This window comes from Mus pahari, chromosome 7 (genome assembly GCF_900095145.1).
Source record: "Mus pahari chromosome 7, PAHARI_EIJ_v1.1, whole genome shotgun sequence".
NCBI classification, from domain to species: Eukaryota; Metazoa; Chordata; class Mammalia; order Rodentia; family Muridae; genus Mus; species Mus pahari.
In genome coordinates, this window is record NC_034596.1 from 33,424,262 (window position 1) to 33,437,025 (window position 12,764).

At 39.5% G+C, this 12,764-nt stretch overlaps 1 protein-coding gene across 2 annotated transcripts in view; it reads left to right on the forward strand.

The window, feature by feature from the left end:
* The first annotated feature begins 1,620 nt into the window (after positions 1–1,620).
* Positions 1,621–12,764, forward strand: part of Snx13 (sorting nexin 13) — a 95,764-nt gene continuing 84,620 nt past the window's right edge. For both annotated transcript variants that reach the window (XM_021201650.2, XM_021201651.1), the window contains exon 1: positions 1,621–1,839. In XM_021201650.2, the coding sequence (XP_021057309.1) occupies positions 1,825–1,839 (15 nt within the window). In that variant the 5' untranslated portion in view covers positions 1,621–1,824. The remainder of the gene's footprint in view (positions 1,840–12,764) is intronic.

Here is a 12,764-nt window from a genome sequence, read left to right on the forward strand (position 1 = left end):
CAAGTACTGGGATCACAGGCATTTGTTGCTATACCTGACTTAAATCGTCCTGGGGCTTTTAATGTAGGGCTCTGAGCATGTTCAGCTAGGACTCCTAATTTGTCACCTTTAATAAAGGGAAAACATCTTTCTTATACAAAAGGAAATCGATGGAAAAAGTGGAACAGAATACCCAGGGAAGCCACCTAAATTACAGTTTTAATTCAAATAGTCGGTATTTTAAACATTAATGAACCTTCTGCATTCTTATTTACAGGATGGAACAGTATCTTCTTTCAGGTTCCTTGTTGTCTCTTCTCTTGGTTTCTCTTAGTATTAACACAGTTTGCATTTTCCAATCTTGTTTACTATTTATAGATCAATCTGCCAATGCTACAATTATATTTGGTTGTATTGCAGACGTTAGAATGCACTTGTTCCAATAACAGAAAAATTAGATATAAGTTGCCCAGTAAAAAACAAAACAAAACAACAAAAAACAACTTTGCTATAAACTCACTGAATGGAGCAGTCGGGGCTTTTCTTCAAAGTCTGTATGACATCTCAAATGAAATTTTCTTTGGATAACAGAGATAACACAGGGTTTGTAATGCACTTGCTTTATTCACTGTGGTGAGAATTTATGAGTACCTCTTTAAATTACATTTAGCACAATAGTACTATTGTTAAGTGCAAAGATTCCATCACAAAGGAAGTAACTACTGGCTTTAGTTTTCCACAATCCCTTTTATAAACTTTTTTTTTTTTTTCTGGTAAGAATGAGATACAGTGTTTTATTTTTCAAGCCCAAACACTTCTCAGTTTCTTTGTAAATTGGTTTGTAACAGCAGAGGCTTTTCAAGAAAACTACTTCAGCGGCAATTCAGGAAGAAGCGAGTGATTTTTACTGTCATCCCTGTAGAAGTGGACCAAGATAGTTGTCAAGGTATCAGCAGTTCTAGTCACAGAACTTCGGAGTTCAGTCTCATTTTATTCGTAACTACTTACAGAGACATATGCTGAAATGCGTTCACTCTGATATATAAACATATATATATATATATTTTTTAAATTTCCAATAAAGCCGTAGAGACTACAGCTACCGGGCAAAGCTGCTTGATTTTTTAAGAGTAGGAAAGAAACACTAAGCCTTCAGGCTTGGGCAGGTTCTGGCCAATCAGCAAAGCAGTAGCCCTTAACTCTGCCAGGATCTGGGTGAAGGCGATCTGCCCTGATCGTGTCTACAACCTGTCGCGCACCCAGCACAGGACTTACTGAGCGCTGGGAGCCACAGAGGCAAGTTTCGGCCGAAGTTTCGGAATGAGGCGCGGCGCGGGCGGCACTTTCAGGTCACCGCGCTGCGGAGGGGACCGCAGCCGAGTGTCCCGAGCACTCTACGGGCTCCCCAGGGTCGGGGAGACGGGAGCTGTCAGTTTCTCCGCCGGCACGCAGCCTCCGCTGCGCCACCAGCCCGCACAACCGCCACCACCGTGGCCGGGGATCCAGCCCGCAGCGGAGGTCGCCTGTCGCGCGCGGCCCAGCGCCCGCCGCCGACCCTGCGCGCGCCGGCGCCATGGAGACAGTCACAAGACGCTCGCGCCCGGCGCGCCAGCCAATGGGAGCGCACGTCGCGGGGAGACGCGGACGTCGCTCTTCCAAGATGGCGGCGCGTCCGTCGCGAGCAGCCGGGCCGGGGGGAAGCCAGCGAAGCCGAGTAAAGCCGCCGCCCGGGACAGGACTGAAGCAGCAGTTGCCGCCGTTGGCGGCGGCCCGGGCAGTTTCCGCTGCTGCTACGGCTGTTGCCATGCGGCGAGGCTAGGGAGGACCTCACTCCCCCGGGGTGTAATGATGTTAACAGAGGTAAGCGGCGCCCAGTGTTTACCTGAGAGGCGGGTGAGCGGCCGGCGCCAGCCCGCCCGTCACCGACGCCGCTCCCGGCGCTGGGCCCGACCGGAGCCGAGGCCCGGCCGGCGGGGCGAGCAGCCGCCGGCTTCCCACAAGTGCCACCGAGTGGGCGCGGTGCTGACTCGGCAGAGTTCCACCTCCTCCTGCCGCCGCTCCCCTTCGCCCGAGCTGTCGTCGCTCCTTCCCGGAGTCCGCTCCGCTGCCCCGAGGCGGTCGTGGTCCCCGCGTCCCGGTGCTGGCCCTCGTCGGTGTCCCCGGCTTGCGGGGCCCTTCCCCTCCCGGCTGGGTCGGGTCAACCTCCTGGCGGTGGCGGCCGGCCTGAGCGATTCTGCCTTTTCAGCCCTACACTGGCTGCTCCGCCGACTGAGCCAGGTTCCTCCAGCCACTCTCGCTGGCCTCGTGCCCTCCTCTCCTGCCCCCCACATCCCGTCACGTTCCTTCAGTCCCCTGATCCCAAAGTTCAGTTTGGCATCCACCTTCCTGACCCGCGGATGGCCCCCTTGCTTCTCTCTGTGGGAACAGTTTTTCTCATTTGACCTGAAATGGAAGTAGGGCAGCAGTGATGAACCAATCAGTTTCCCCTTCCTTAGTGCCCACGGTCCAGTGCAAAAACCAGACTTTTGAAGTAGAGTTTGCCTACACTAGCAGTACTTTAAGGGGGAGAACTTAATCGCTGCAACTAGTTTAATGACCAGAGGTGACATAGCTGGAGGAATGGTCTATTGCAGGTGTGGTTGTCTGACGCTTGTAGATTGGATAAAATCCCACAAGCTCACTTAGGTTCTCTGAGGATCCTGATGTCAGGGACTGGTTTGGACATCTTTGGGAGCTGATGTGAGGGTAATAACAACGTTGATGGTCCTTGGGAAGCAGTCTTCCTACACGGGCCAAAAAGGACACAAAACACTGGAAACAAGTGGATTTTAAAATGTGTGAAAAGCAATGGTACAGTAGGACACACTGGGCTCTCCAAGTTATTGGAACTTGTCTACCTAAGTAGCCTTGTACCTTAGTATCTGTTTTCATCCGTGCCCAGATTCTGGCATACACGACCTGCCTGGGAAACCCCTATTGGTTGATTGTTAACTTAGGAACTACACATTTCTAGGAGTTAGACGTTCACTTTACGTTTCCTAATTCGACATATTTCCGAAGTTACTTTCATTGTCACAGACTATGGTTATATGTTGTCCTTAGTTGTGGATTTCAAAAGCAAGTAGCATTTCAGTTTATTTTACTCTGATACTTCAGTGAGCAGCTGTTCTTACATCAGTATTAATAACTTTCCAGTGGTATCTATACTATATAGCATGAAATATACTTTTGATAAAACTTTTTAGAGTTTTGATCTTTTCACATGAAAATAGTGTGCTAATACAAGGATACTGTCTTGATTCGGATATCCCGAGGATTCTAAACGTCTGCATTTTAATAGGACTTAATGTTTCAGTGAAGCATTTTAAACAGGTCAGAGATGGTAGTAAGCTGTCCTTATGCTGTGTGTGTATATCACAGTCTTGTTAGTGGCAGAGCCAGTGTTCCAATTCTGGCAGTGCCTGTAGAGCTATTTTATCAAGCAGTACTTGGGGCTGCCACTGCAAAGTAAGACTCAGATTAAACTTTGATCACATCTCTGATTTTCTGTAGACATTTTATAGATAAGCAGACTGAAGCCCAGAGACTTGTCCAAGGTCAAACAGTTATTAGTGGAATAGTTGACACTAGAAATCGCATCTCCTGACTCAGCTCAGTGACCAACCACTTTGCTGAGCTGCCTTTCAGCTTTCTTGACCAATTTTAAAACATCTTACTTCCTCATCTGAATATTGTCATTAGTTGAACAGAAAAGAATTCATTACTTAAGAGTTTTGCTGAACTTGTCCTTATTTTTATAAAGCCCCATAAACTCCCATTTTGAAATATTGTAGATGCAAATGACTTTGTGTGTCTGCAAGTGATAACTTATACCATTCAGTGGGTCTTAGAATTTAGGGGATGTGATTTAATTGTTAGGTATCAAAATCTAATGTGATGAGCTTAAGAAAGGTTTTCTTTCTTTTTTATTAGTCATGTTCAGCAGGCATTTCCCTGGTCAGAAGGCAGTGAGTTAGGGTAGGTGATATTGTCACTATCAGCTGTGTGACAAAACAGATTGGGGAGGTGAAAATAACTTGATTAAAAACCACAGAATAAGAGTCGCACTTAAGCCTTCTTATTTAAAGTTCTGTGGTGTGTTGTGACCTCCCACACAATGTAGAATCCCTCCTCTTCCCTCTCCTCTTGCCCTTCTTCCTTTCTCCTCCTCTTCCATTCCTGTCCTTTTTATTTTGTTTCCACTTCTGATATTGTCATTATGCTAGTCTTAATAAAGGAAGCAAAGTGGAGGTACATCTATGATCATAATGTCAATAATATTGATTCATATGAAAATATTCACTTTTGCATTTGTCAAATTATGCATTTAATTGAAACTTCAGGAATGAGATAACATGAGTTATTCATTAAGAGCTACTTTAAATAAGGTAAAAGGGAAAATTACTCAATTAGGCAAACTAATATCTACATTGACCTTTGAAACCTGTAGATGATAATAGTGTGAATGAGAGTATAGGCCTAGTTAGGCGGTTCTCATTTTAACTTTTTGGCTTCATTGTTTACCTTAAAGTACTTTTTAGTGCAGTTGAATTATTTGGAAGATTCTCTGTTCATTTGGTGTATTTGTGTATCTTATTATTTTCCATCATGCATGAGACAGGTACTTTTAATATCCAGTTAAGATTTCTTCTTCTGATTTTGTCACTGTATGACTTACTATTTTTTAATGTTTCTCCTATAACATTTGCAGAAATTTATTTGAAATATTTGACAATTATTTGCTTAATATTTTCTGGCTTTCTGCTTATGAATAGTAAACTTTACATCTCAAAACTGGGGCTTTTAAAATGTCAGAATTTGTTTTAATTAGTGTGAATTTTCTGAGTATTAAAATAGTTAAAAATCACTGAATTTCATTAGTAAACTTAAATTTTTCTTGATATTTCAGAAGCTATACTGATTCGGAAGTTATTATAATTCTGGAAATACTTTATGACGGCTAAGTAAAAGTAATAGGAGATGGAGGAAAATGTGCTAAGGTGTTTGTAGTAATGCAGCATAAGGCTGTTTTGTGTAATCAGTTGTCAGTCATTTGCCATTTCTGTGCCTGGACAAACAATGAACTGGCAAGATGGTTCAAACCTGCAATTCTAGCACTTGAGAAGTGGGAGCAAGAGGAGCTAGGCCAACATCTGGCTGTTAAGCCAGTCTGGGCTACATGAGAGCCTGCTTCAGAACCAGACAACAGCCGAAAAAGAGAATGAATGCAGTGAGAGGTAGAGATAGAAAGTGCCTGGACGTGTATATATGGAGTAGATTTTAAATAAAATAGTTTATATCTGTGTTAAAACACTTCATCCAGCTTTATTGATTTTTCTAGATATGAGCACTGGTTTTTTACTTCAAGATTAACAGATATGAAACAGATGGAAAAGACCTTAATGGTAGAACTTTTAGCAGTCCCAGCTTGTTAAGAAATTAAAAGGCTTTGTGGTTCAGATGAATTAGGAGGATACTTGTTCAACGAAAATGAAATCAGTTTCCTCTCCAGAGGACTGCTCATTGCTTTCTATGGGTGATTGACTCAGAAAGAAAGCGATACAGTTAGAGCTGATTGCAAAGTTATGTGACCGTGGAGACTTCCAGAAATGCTCGTGCTTTATGTGGTGAAGCCTTGAGACTTAGTGGATGGTTGTGCATCACGGAAAGGGCTGAGCTTCTAGGGACCCTTTAGTACATAACTGTACACATACACTTGCCTGTAAGTACTGTGTAAAAAATTATGGCAGGATTTTATTGATTAGTGTATTTATGGTGGAAATACTCTTGGGATCGATTAATCCTTAAACTATATGAGCTGCTTCTTTAATTATTTATTAATGGCATTGTAAAGGCTGCTAACCAGAACAAGAACTTTGGAGGCTCATTGATATTCAAGACATGTGAAGAGGTGCGAACCGGAGGACTTTACAAAGGGAGTGGAGGGTTTTCACTGGAATGACCCTGACTTGCTACTGGACACTTGCCTTGTTTGGCATGTTTAGAAGAGCTAAGCTGAATAGTAGTTTGTTTTCTTGAAACAGGATCTCATGTAGCCCTCACTGTCCTTGAATTCTATATAGACCAGGCTGGTCTTGAACTCATGGAGATCTATCTGCCTGCTCTGCCTCTGCCTCTCCAGTGCTCAGGTTTAAAAGCCTGTGCTACCACACTTGGCTGAATGTTACTGTTTTTGTTTTTTTTTTTTCTTAATTTTTTATTTTATTAATTTTTGTTTTTCTCTTGAGACAGGGTTTCCCTGGGTAGCCCTAGCTAACCTGGAATTTGCTCTGTAGACCAGTTGGCCTTGAACTCACTCAGATCCCCCTGCCTCTGGCTTCAAGTGCTAGGGTCCAAATTGTTCATTACCACCACCCCACAAGACTTAAAATTTAAATGAATGTTTTATTTTCACAATCTTGTATGTTTAATAGAGTGCAGTGTGGTATTTTGAATTAATGTATACAGTTTGAAATAATTCAGTGAAGCTAAATAACATATCCATCACCTCACTTTTCTTTCATTATTTAGAGAATTCTTGATGCCTTTCTGTAATCAAATTCTTGTAGGTAGGACTTTGCATATTTAATACAGTGCATTACCTCTGTGCAAATGGAAAAATTGTTTACTATTTCTAGCCCAGTGTGACTGTTAATTTCTGGGTAGTGTCATTTTCCCATAATAAATTGGGATAAGTTTTTCCAATGTTGATAGCACAGTTTAAGCCTCTAAAAGTTCAAATTTTATCAATGTAATTTGACACACATACCTCAATAAAAGCAGCATGTTGTTGAGTATTAATAGCAGTTACAGCCTTTCCAGGTTCTACAGTCATCCTTTTAAAAGTGAACTTTACTTAGTTTTTTAAAATAAATACATTGGTACTAGTCTCTCTGTTTAGGTTATCTAAAAATTTCTCCCTATTTGAAACTTTGTAGCCTTTGATCTACCTTTGCCATCTCTATCAGATGGACCCTGATAATGTCCATTCTCCTTTGATATGTGAGTTCATTTTGCAGTCTGTATGTGAGATTGTGAAGTGTTTGTTTGCTTGGTTTATTTCATTTACCATAATGAATTGCCTGCTCACCCATCTTGAAGTAAATATTCCCTCTATTCATCCTGATGGACTCTAAGTTTATTATCTATTTGGATGTTGTGAAAAGTCTTGAAATGTACCGTGCGCATATCCCTTTGTTATATAGTTCAAGTCTTTAGATGTGTATCCAAAGTTTGTATTGTGGGATCATGGAGCTTTTTCTGCTTCAGGTTTTTGAAGAATGGCCATGTATCTTATTCTATGACAGGTATACCAGTTTCCATGCTACGATTGGTATCTTTCATCTTTTTGATAATAGATAGCTACTCTAACGGAAATATAAAGTAATATCTTCATTGTAGCTTTAATTTGCATTTTCCTGATGGTGAACAGTTTTTCATTTCTATGTTGGCCTTTTGCTTATCATTAAAATGGGGTATTGGTTTTCTTAAATTAAAATGTTAGAATCCCTTATATGTTGTGAACAGTAAACACTAACACAGTTATGGTTGCAAGTATTTTCTACCATTCTATGAGGTTTTTTTTTTTTTTTTTTTTTTTAATCTTTAAACTGTACTTATCTTTGTGTGTGTGTGTGTGCGTTTGTAGAAGCCAGGAGTTTTGGAAGGGTGTCTTTCTCTAGTGCTCTCTGCCTCATTTCTGAAATAGAATCTCTCATTGTACTTGGACCTGGTACTCACTGGTTTTGCTAGGCTTGCTAGCCAGCAAGCCTCTGTATTTACCCTGTGTCTGTCACCGCTAGCAGAGTGGTAATAGATACCAGATTTCTGCTGCTAAGTACATATTCTATGCCGGTACAAGGGATTTGAACTTCCCATCCTAGAACTTTAATTTAGGGACCCAATAAGATGGTCTAACACATAAAGCCATTTACTTACAAGCCTGGTGACCTGAGTTTAATCTCTAGACTTCACATGAAGGTGGACAGAGAAAACTCATTTCACAAAGTTGTCCTTGGATCCAGACTGTAAATGTTCTCTTTCTTCCATCCTGTGCACAAAAATTTTAAAAGGATTTATTTTTAATTTTTAAATGATGGTATATATATTTTCAAGAAATTTAAGGGGCTTGACTTCTGTGTTTTTTTCCAAGTTTTCAGAGATTGGACATCAAAATAATGTTATTATTTTTATTTTTATTATTTTTAATTCATCATGCTCTTATCTTTTTTATTTCTTTCTGTTGCAATAAGGACTTTTTAAAAAAAATAGAATAGTTTATTTGGGGACATGGGAAGTGGGGTTGAGAAGGGAGTTAGAGGCAGGGAAGGGAGGGAGGGAGGGAGGGAAGAGGCCAATTGGGAACTGGTGGAGGAGGGAAGGAGGAAGGAGAGAAAGGGAGAAAGGGGTCAGAGAGAACACAATAGTGTCCTACTATTTAGCATAAATTGGCCTTAGGCTTTAGATCATCCAGTCTTATTCTTTTGAGAACTAGAGTTACAGATGTGTCACCATGCCTCCTGTCTATAAGGAGGTCTTATGATTGCAAACAAAAGCCAAAAAAAGTGATAATTTAGTTAACACCTACAACTGAAGGCCTTTTACATGCTATGGAAGTGGTATGCTCCATCAGTGACCTTACATGCCAAATAATTTGATGATCAGTTTTTCACAGAAATTGATAGAGAATTGTATAATTGGTATACTATTAGATTATGATGAGAAGCACTGTGACATTGGTATATATTTACAAATTTTCTGATAGTTTATTTGGGGAAAATAAGTTAAACGTTGGGGTGGAAGTGGGAAATAGCTTCAAGATTTCAGGCCTTTTCATACGGTCATTGCAAAATGTTTTGCTGTATATCTCTTAATGTAAACAGTACCAGTGCTTATGTGCAAACTTTTGCAGTTAATAAAAGGCTGTATGTTTTAATGTAATGATATTGCTAGATGTAGTACTCACACTTACTGAGGATTTGTGTTATTTCTAGTTTATATTAAAAGGTTTGAGGGGCTATCTGAAGTAGCTTGAGATAGGTGAAATCAAGGAAGCTGAATAAGCAAGCAGCAGTGATAAACAGGGAGCATGAACTAGAGAAGAAAGGAACTGGCCTCTGTCCAGAGGGTCCCCAGTGCTGGCCGATGAAGGGGCATTTGATGGGGAAGATCCGTGACTTCACGGATCGCTTTTCCTGAGCACGCATCTCAGATTATGGCTTTTAAAATTTGTGATTTCACAGACTGTCATGTATTTCTCACCTGGAAATATTCTAGAATTAAGTTTCTATTTTAGAGACAGGTTTTCTTTTGATAATATAGTTCCCCAAATATTCAGTAGAGAGCACTTTGAATTACAGCAAATGATAGCTTTTCAATCGCTTTAAATATTTAAAAAATATTGTAATCGAGTAAATGCATATGTTTGAATAATGGTGGTGCATACTTAAGTCTGTTGCTGATATTATTACAGGAGTGAGACAACATACAAATTAGCTTGTACGCTGAGCATTATAAGGAATGAATCACAATCCCTATTTAATGATGGGATAATGAAATGGTCCTTTGAACTTTGTAACCATTAGTTTCCCTGTGAGTAAAAATGAGATAATAACAACCTTGGAAAATTTGTGAAAATAAAATTGAAACATGTTATTATAAATAATATTTATAAGGCTTTAGTTAAAATTGTACTGGAGGTAGATTTGTTTATCAAGTGAGACTGGCTACTTTGTGTTAGACAAATGCTAATAAGATCTGGTGATGTGGTGAGTCAGACTAAGAAACCTGTGCTCAGATGCCTCACTGTCACTGCTAAATTTAGTTCTTTGCTACACTTTGTCTATTAAAACTGAGGTATTAAATTCTTTAGCCAGAATGAAACAAGTTAGCTGATTAAAGAGTAAAATTAAGAGGAAAAGAAGGTTGGAGAGTGGTTCCAAGTTGAATCTGACTTGGCTTAGCCATACAACTCCAGGTGAGCTCGGATGAGGTGGCAGTTCTGATTCAGCTTCTAACAGCAGCCCTGGCCTCTCTTCCTGACCACCTGCAGTTGATCTCAAAAACAAACCAGAAGGCTAGGTAGAAAAAGTCTGGGGATCTTGTTTTATTTCTCCGTGGATGTTGGGAGCCTATGGCATACATGATCCTCTGTCTGTTCTTTTTTTTGAAAGCTTTACATATTCTTAGAATAGTATATCACATTTTACTGACAGACTGCCAAGTCCCATTAGCTTAGTGAAAATAATACTTGCACCCTGGTTTGATGGCTGCATAATTTATATTTACTTTCTGTATTTTTTTCCTACCAGTGTGAGTACTTGAGAGTGATGATTAAGGTTGCATTCCCACAGTCTGAAACAGAATGTTAAATTGGGTACTTCACACTCAAGTATGTGTTGATAGAAGGAATCTTAAACACTCCCCCAAGAAAAATTAAGACAAGTGAAAAATAACTTAGATATGATTGCTTTATAATAGTGTAAAATGGCTGGTTTTCATGGCACTTTGTTGAATGTTTCAGTTTGATGACTTTTAATGATCCTGTGAAAGGTTACAAGTATGCATGAATAAAAATATTGTCATTGATTTCAGAGCTGGAAAATTTGGGGCAGGGAACATTTTCAAAATGTTCAGTACCTACCAGATTCTCTGGATTAAAATACTTTCTAGTTTTGCCCATCTATCCATCTATTGTTTACAGAAGTAATATGTATCAGGAGAGTTTTGTGTTAATAACCTATTTTTACCCTGTTGGGATGTTTAAACTAGTGTGATGATCTACATAGCATATTCTGTAGCATGAGAAGCTATTATGTGTCAACGGAGATAGTTTATCATTGTTAACTTTGTAGCACGGTCTTCTTCAGTTTCCAGAGACACTGTCAAGTCTCATGCCTTTCTGAAAATCCTAAAGTGAATTTTGACTCCTTGAGCTTAATCCTTGCCCTAAACCTCATATTTGAAAAGTCCTTGGATGTTGCTTTGTTTAATCTTGAATTGATTTTATTCCTAAAACATTGAGCCTTTTTTTTAGCCTGATTGTGGTTTGGAACAGGATAGATACGTAATCCTCTGCAATGTGAGTTTTTAAGTTTTTTTATTGTTATTTGACAACCAACATATGCAAAAAACAGCCTTTCAGGTTACCATCTCTTGAGGTTTGGAGGTTATAAAATAGATTGAAGTGGTACTGTTCCAATGGAAGAAATAACTATGAAACAAGTTTTGGCATGTTTCAATTATTATATAAATTTTATAAGGTAATGATGTGACTTCAGTATATGATGATATATGTTACCCAGTGTTTCTTCAAGCCATAAGATATTTGGTAGTTCATTCTTGATTTCTGCTTCTGAATTTGAAATAAACTTTTTTATTTTATTTTTTAATGACAAACAGCATTGGTGTTTAATCAGACTGCAACTGTTTTAGAATTATCAGTGCTATTATGTGTTACCTTTCTTTCTTATCTTTCTTATCTTTCTATCTTTCTAATCTAAAATCTAAGTGTTCAACACAAAATACTGCAGTAATCTAATCCTGTTAGAAAGAGCTTGGACTAGAGGGAGATTGGAGAAAACATAAAAAATAGAATACATAAAATATACAGAGCTAAATAATAGACTTTAGAAATTAGTGGATATTAATTACATACAGGTTTTAGAAAAATGGGCTTTAAGATTATTTTTATGGATTTATTAAATTTTATTTTAAAATCAAGAGATCCTCCAGAATGAATGTTCATTACCTTTAAAAAGTTAAATAATAAAATGAATGTAAAACATATAGGAATGGTTGTTGTTATGTTAATATGGGGACTCTAATACTTTGTGGTGGTTTAAATCAGAATGGCTCCCATAGGCTCATATGTTTGAATACTTGACCCCCAGTTAATAGGACAGTTTGGGAAGAATTAGCAGGGTTGGCCTTGTTGGAGGAGGAGTGTCACTTGGGGGTAGGCTTTAATGTTTCAAAAAGGCTTGCACCATTTCATTGTGCTCTCTGTCTCCTGCTCCTGGTTCCAGATATAAGTTCTGAGCTGTTTCTGACACCTTGCCTTAATTTTGCCATCATGGACTCCAACCCTCTGAAACCATAAGCCCAATTAATCACTTTCTGCTATAAGCTTCTTTCACTGTGGTGTTTTGTCACAATAGAAAGTAGCTAAGATACTCACAAATTGACTTACTTTCTCAAGGATATCAACCAAACTTGACATAACAAGTTGTAGTCAGATTAGGTCGATCACATAACTGGGCCATACACAACAATCTTCTGCTAAGGCTAGACAATCCAGCCCAATTAGGGGAAAGGAATTCAAAGGCAGGCAGTATAGTCAGAGACAGACCCTGCTCCTACTTTAGGAGTCCCATATAAAAACCCAGCTGCACAACTGTTACATATGTGCAGAGGACCTAGGTCAGTTCCATGCATGCTTTCTGGTTGGCAGTTCAGTCTCTGAGCCCCTTTGGGCCTAGGTTAGTTGATTCTGTAGGGTTTCTTGTGTTGTCCATGACCCCTCTGGCTCCTTCAATCCTTCCTCCCCCTCTTCTGCAGGATTCCTCAAACTGTGCCCACTGTTTGGCTGTGGGTTTCTGCATCTGTTTCCATGAATGAAGCCTCTCTCTCTCTCTCTTTTTTTTAAATTCGTTCTTTCTTTCTTTCTTTCTTTCTTTCTTTCTTTCTTTCTTTCTTTCTTTCTTTCTTATTATTATTTTCTTTATTTACATTTCAAATGCTATCCC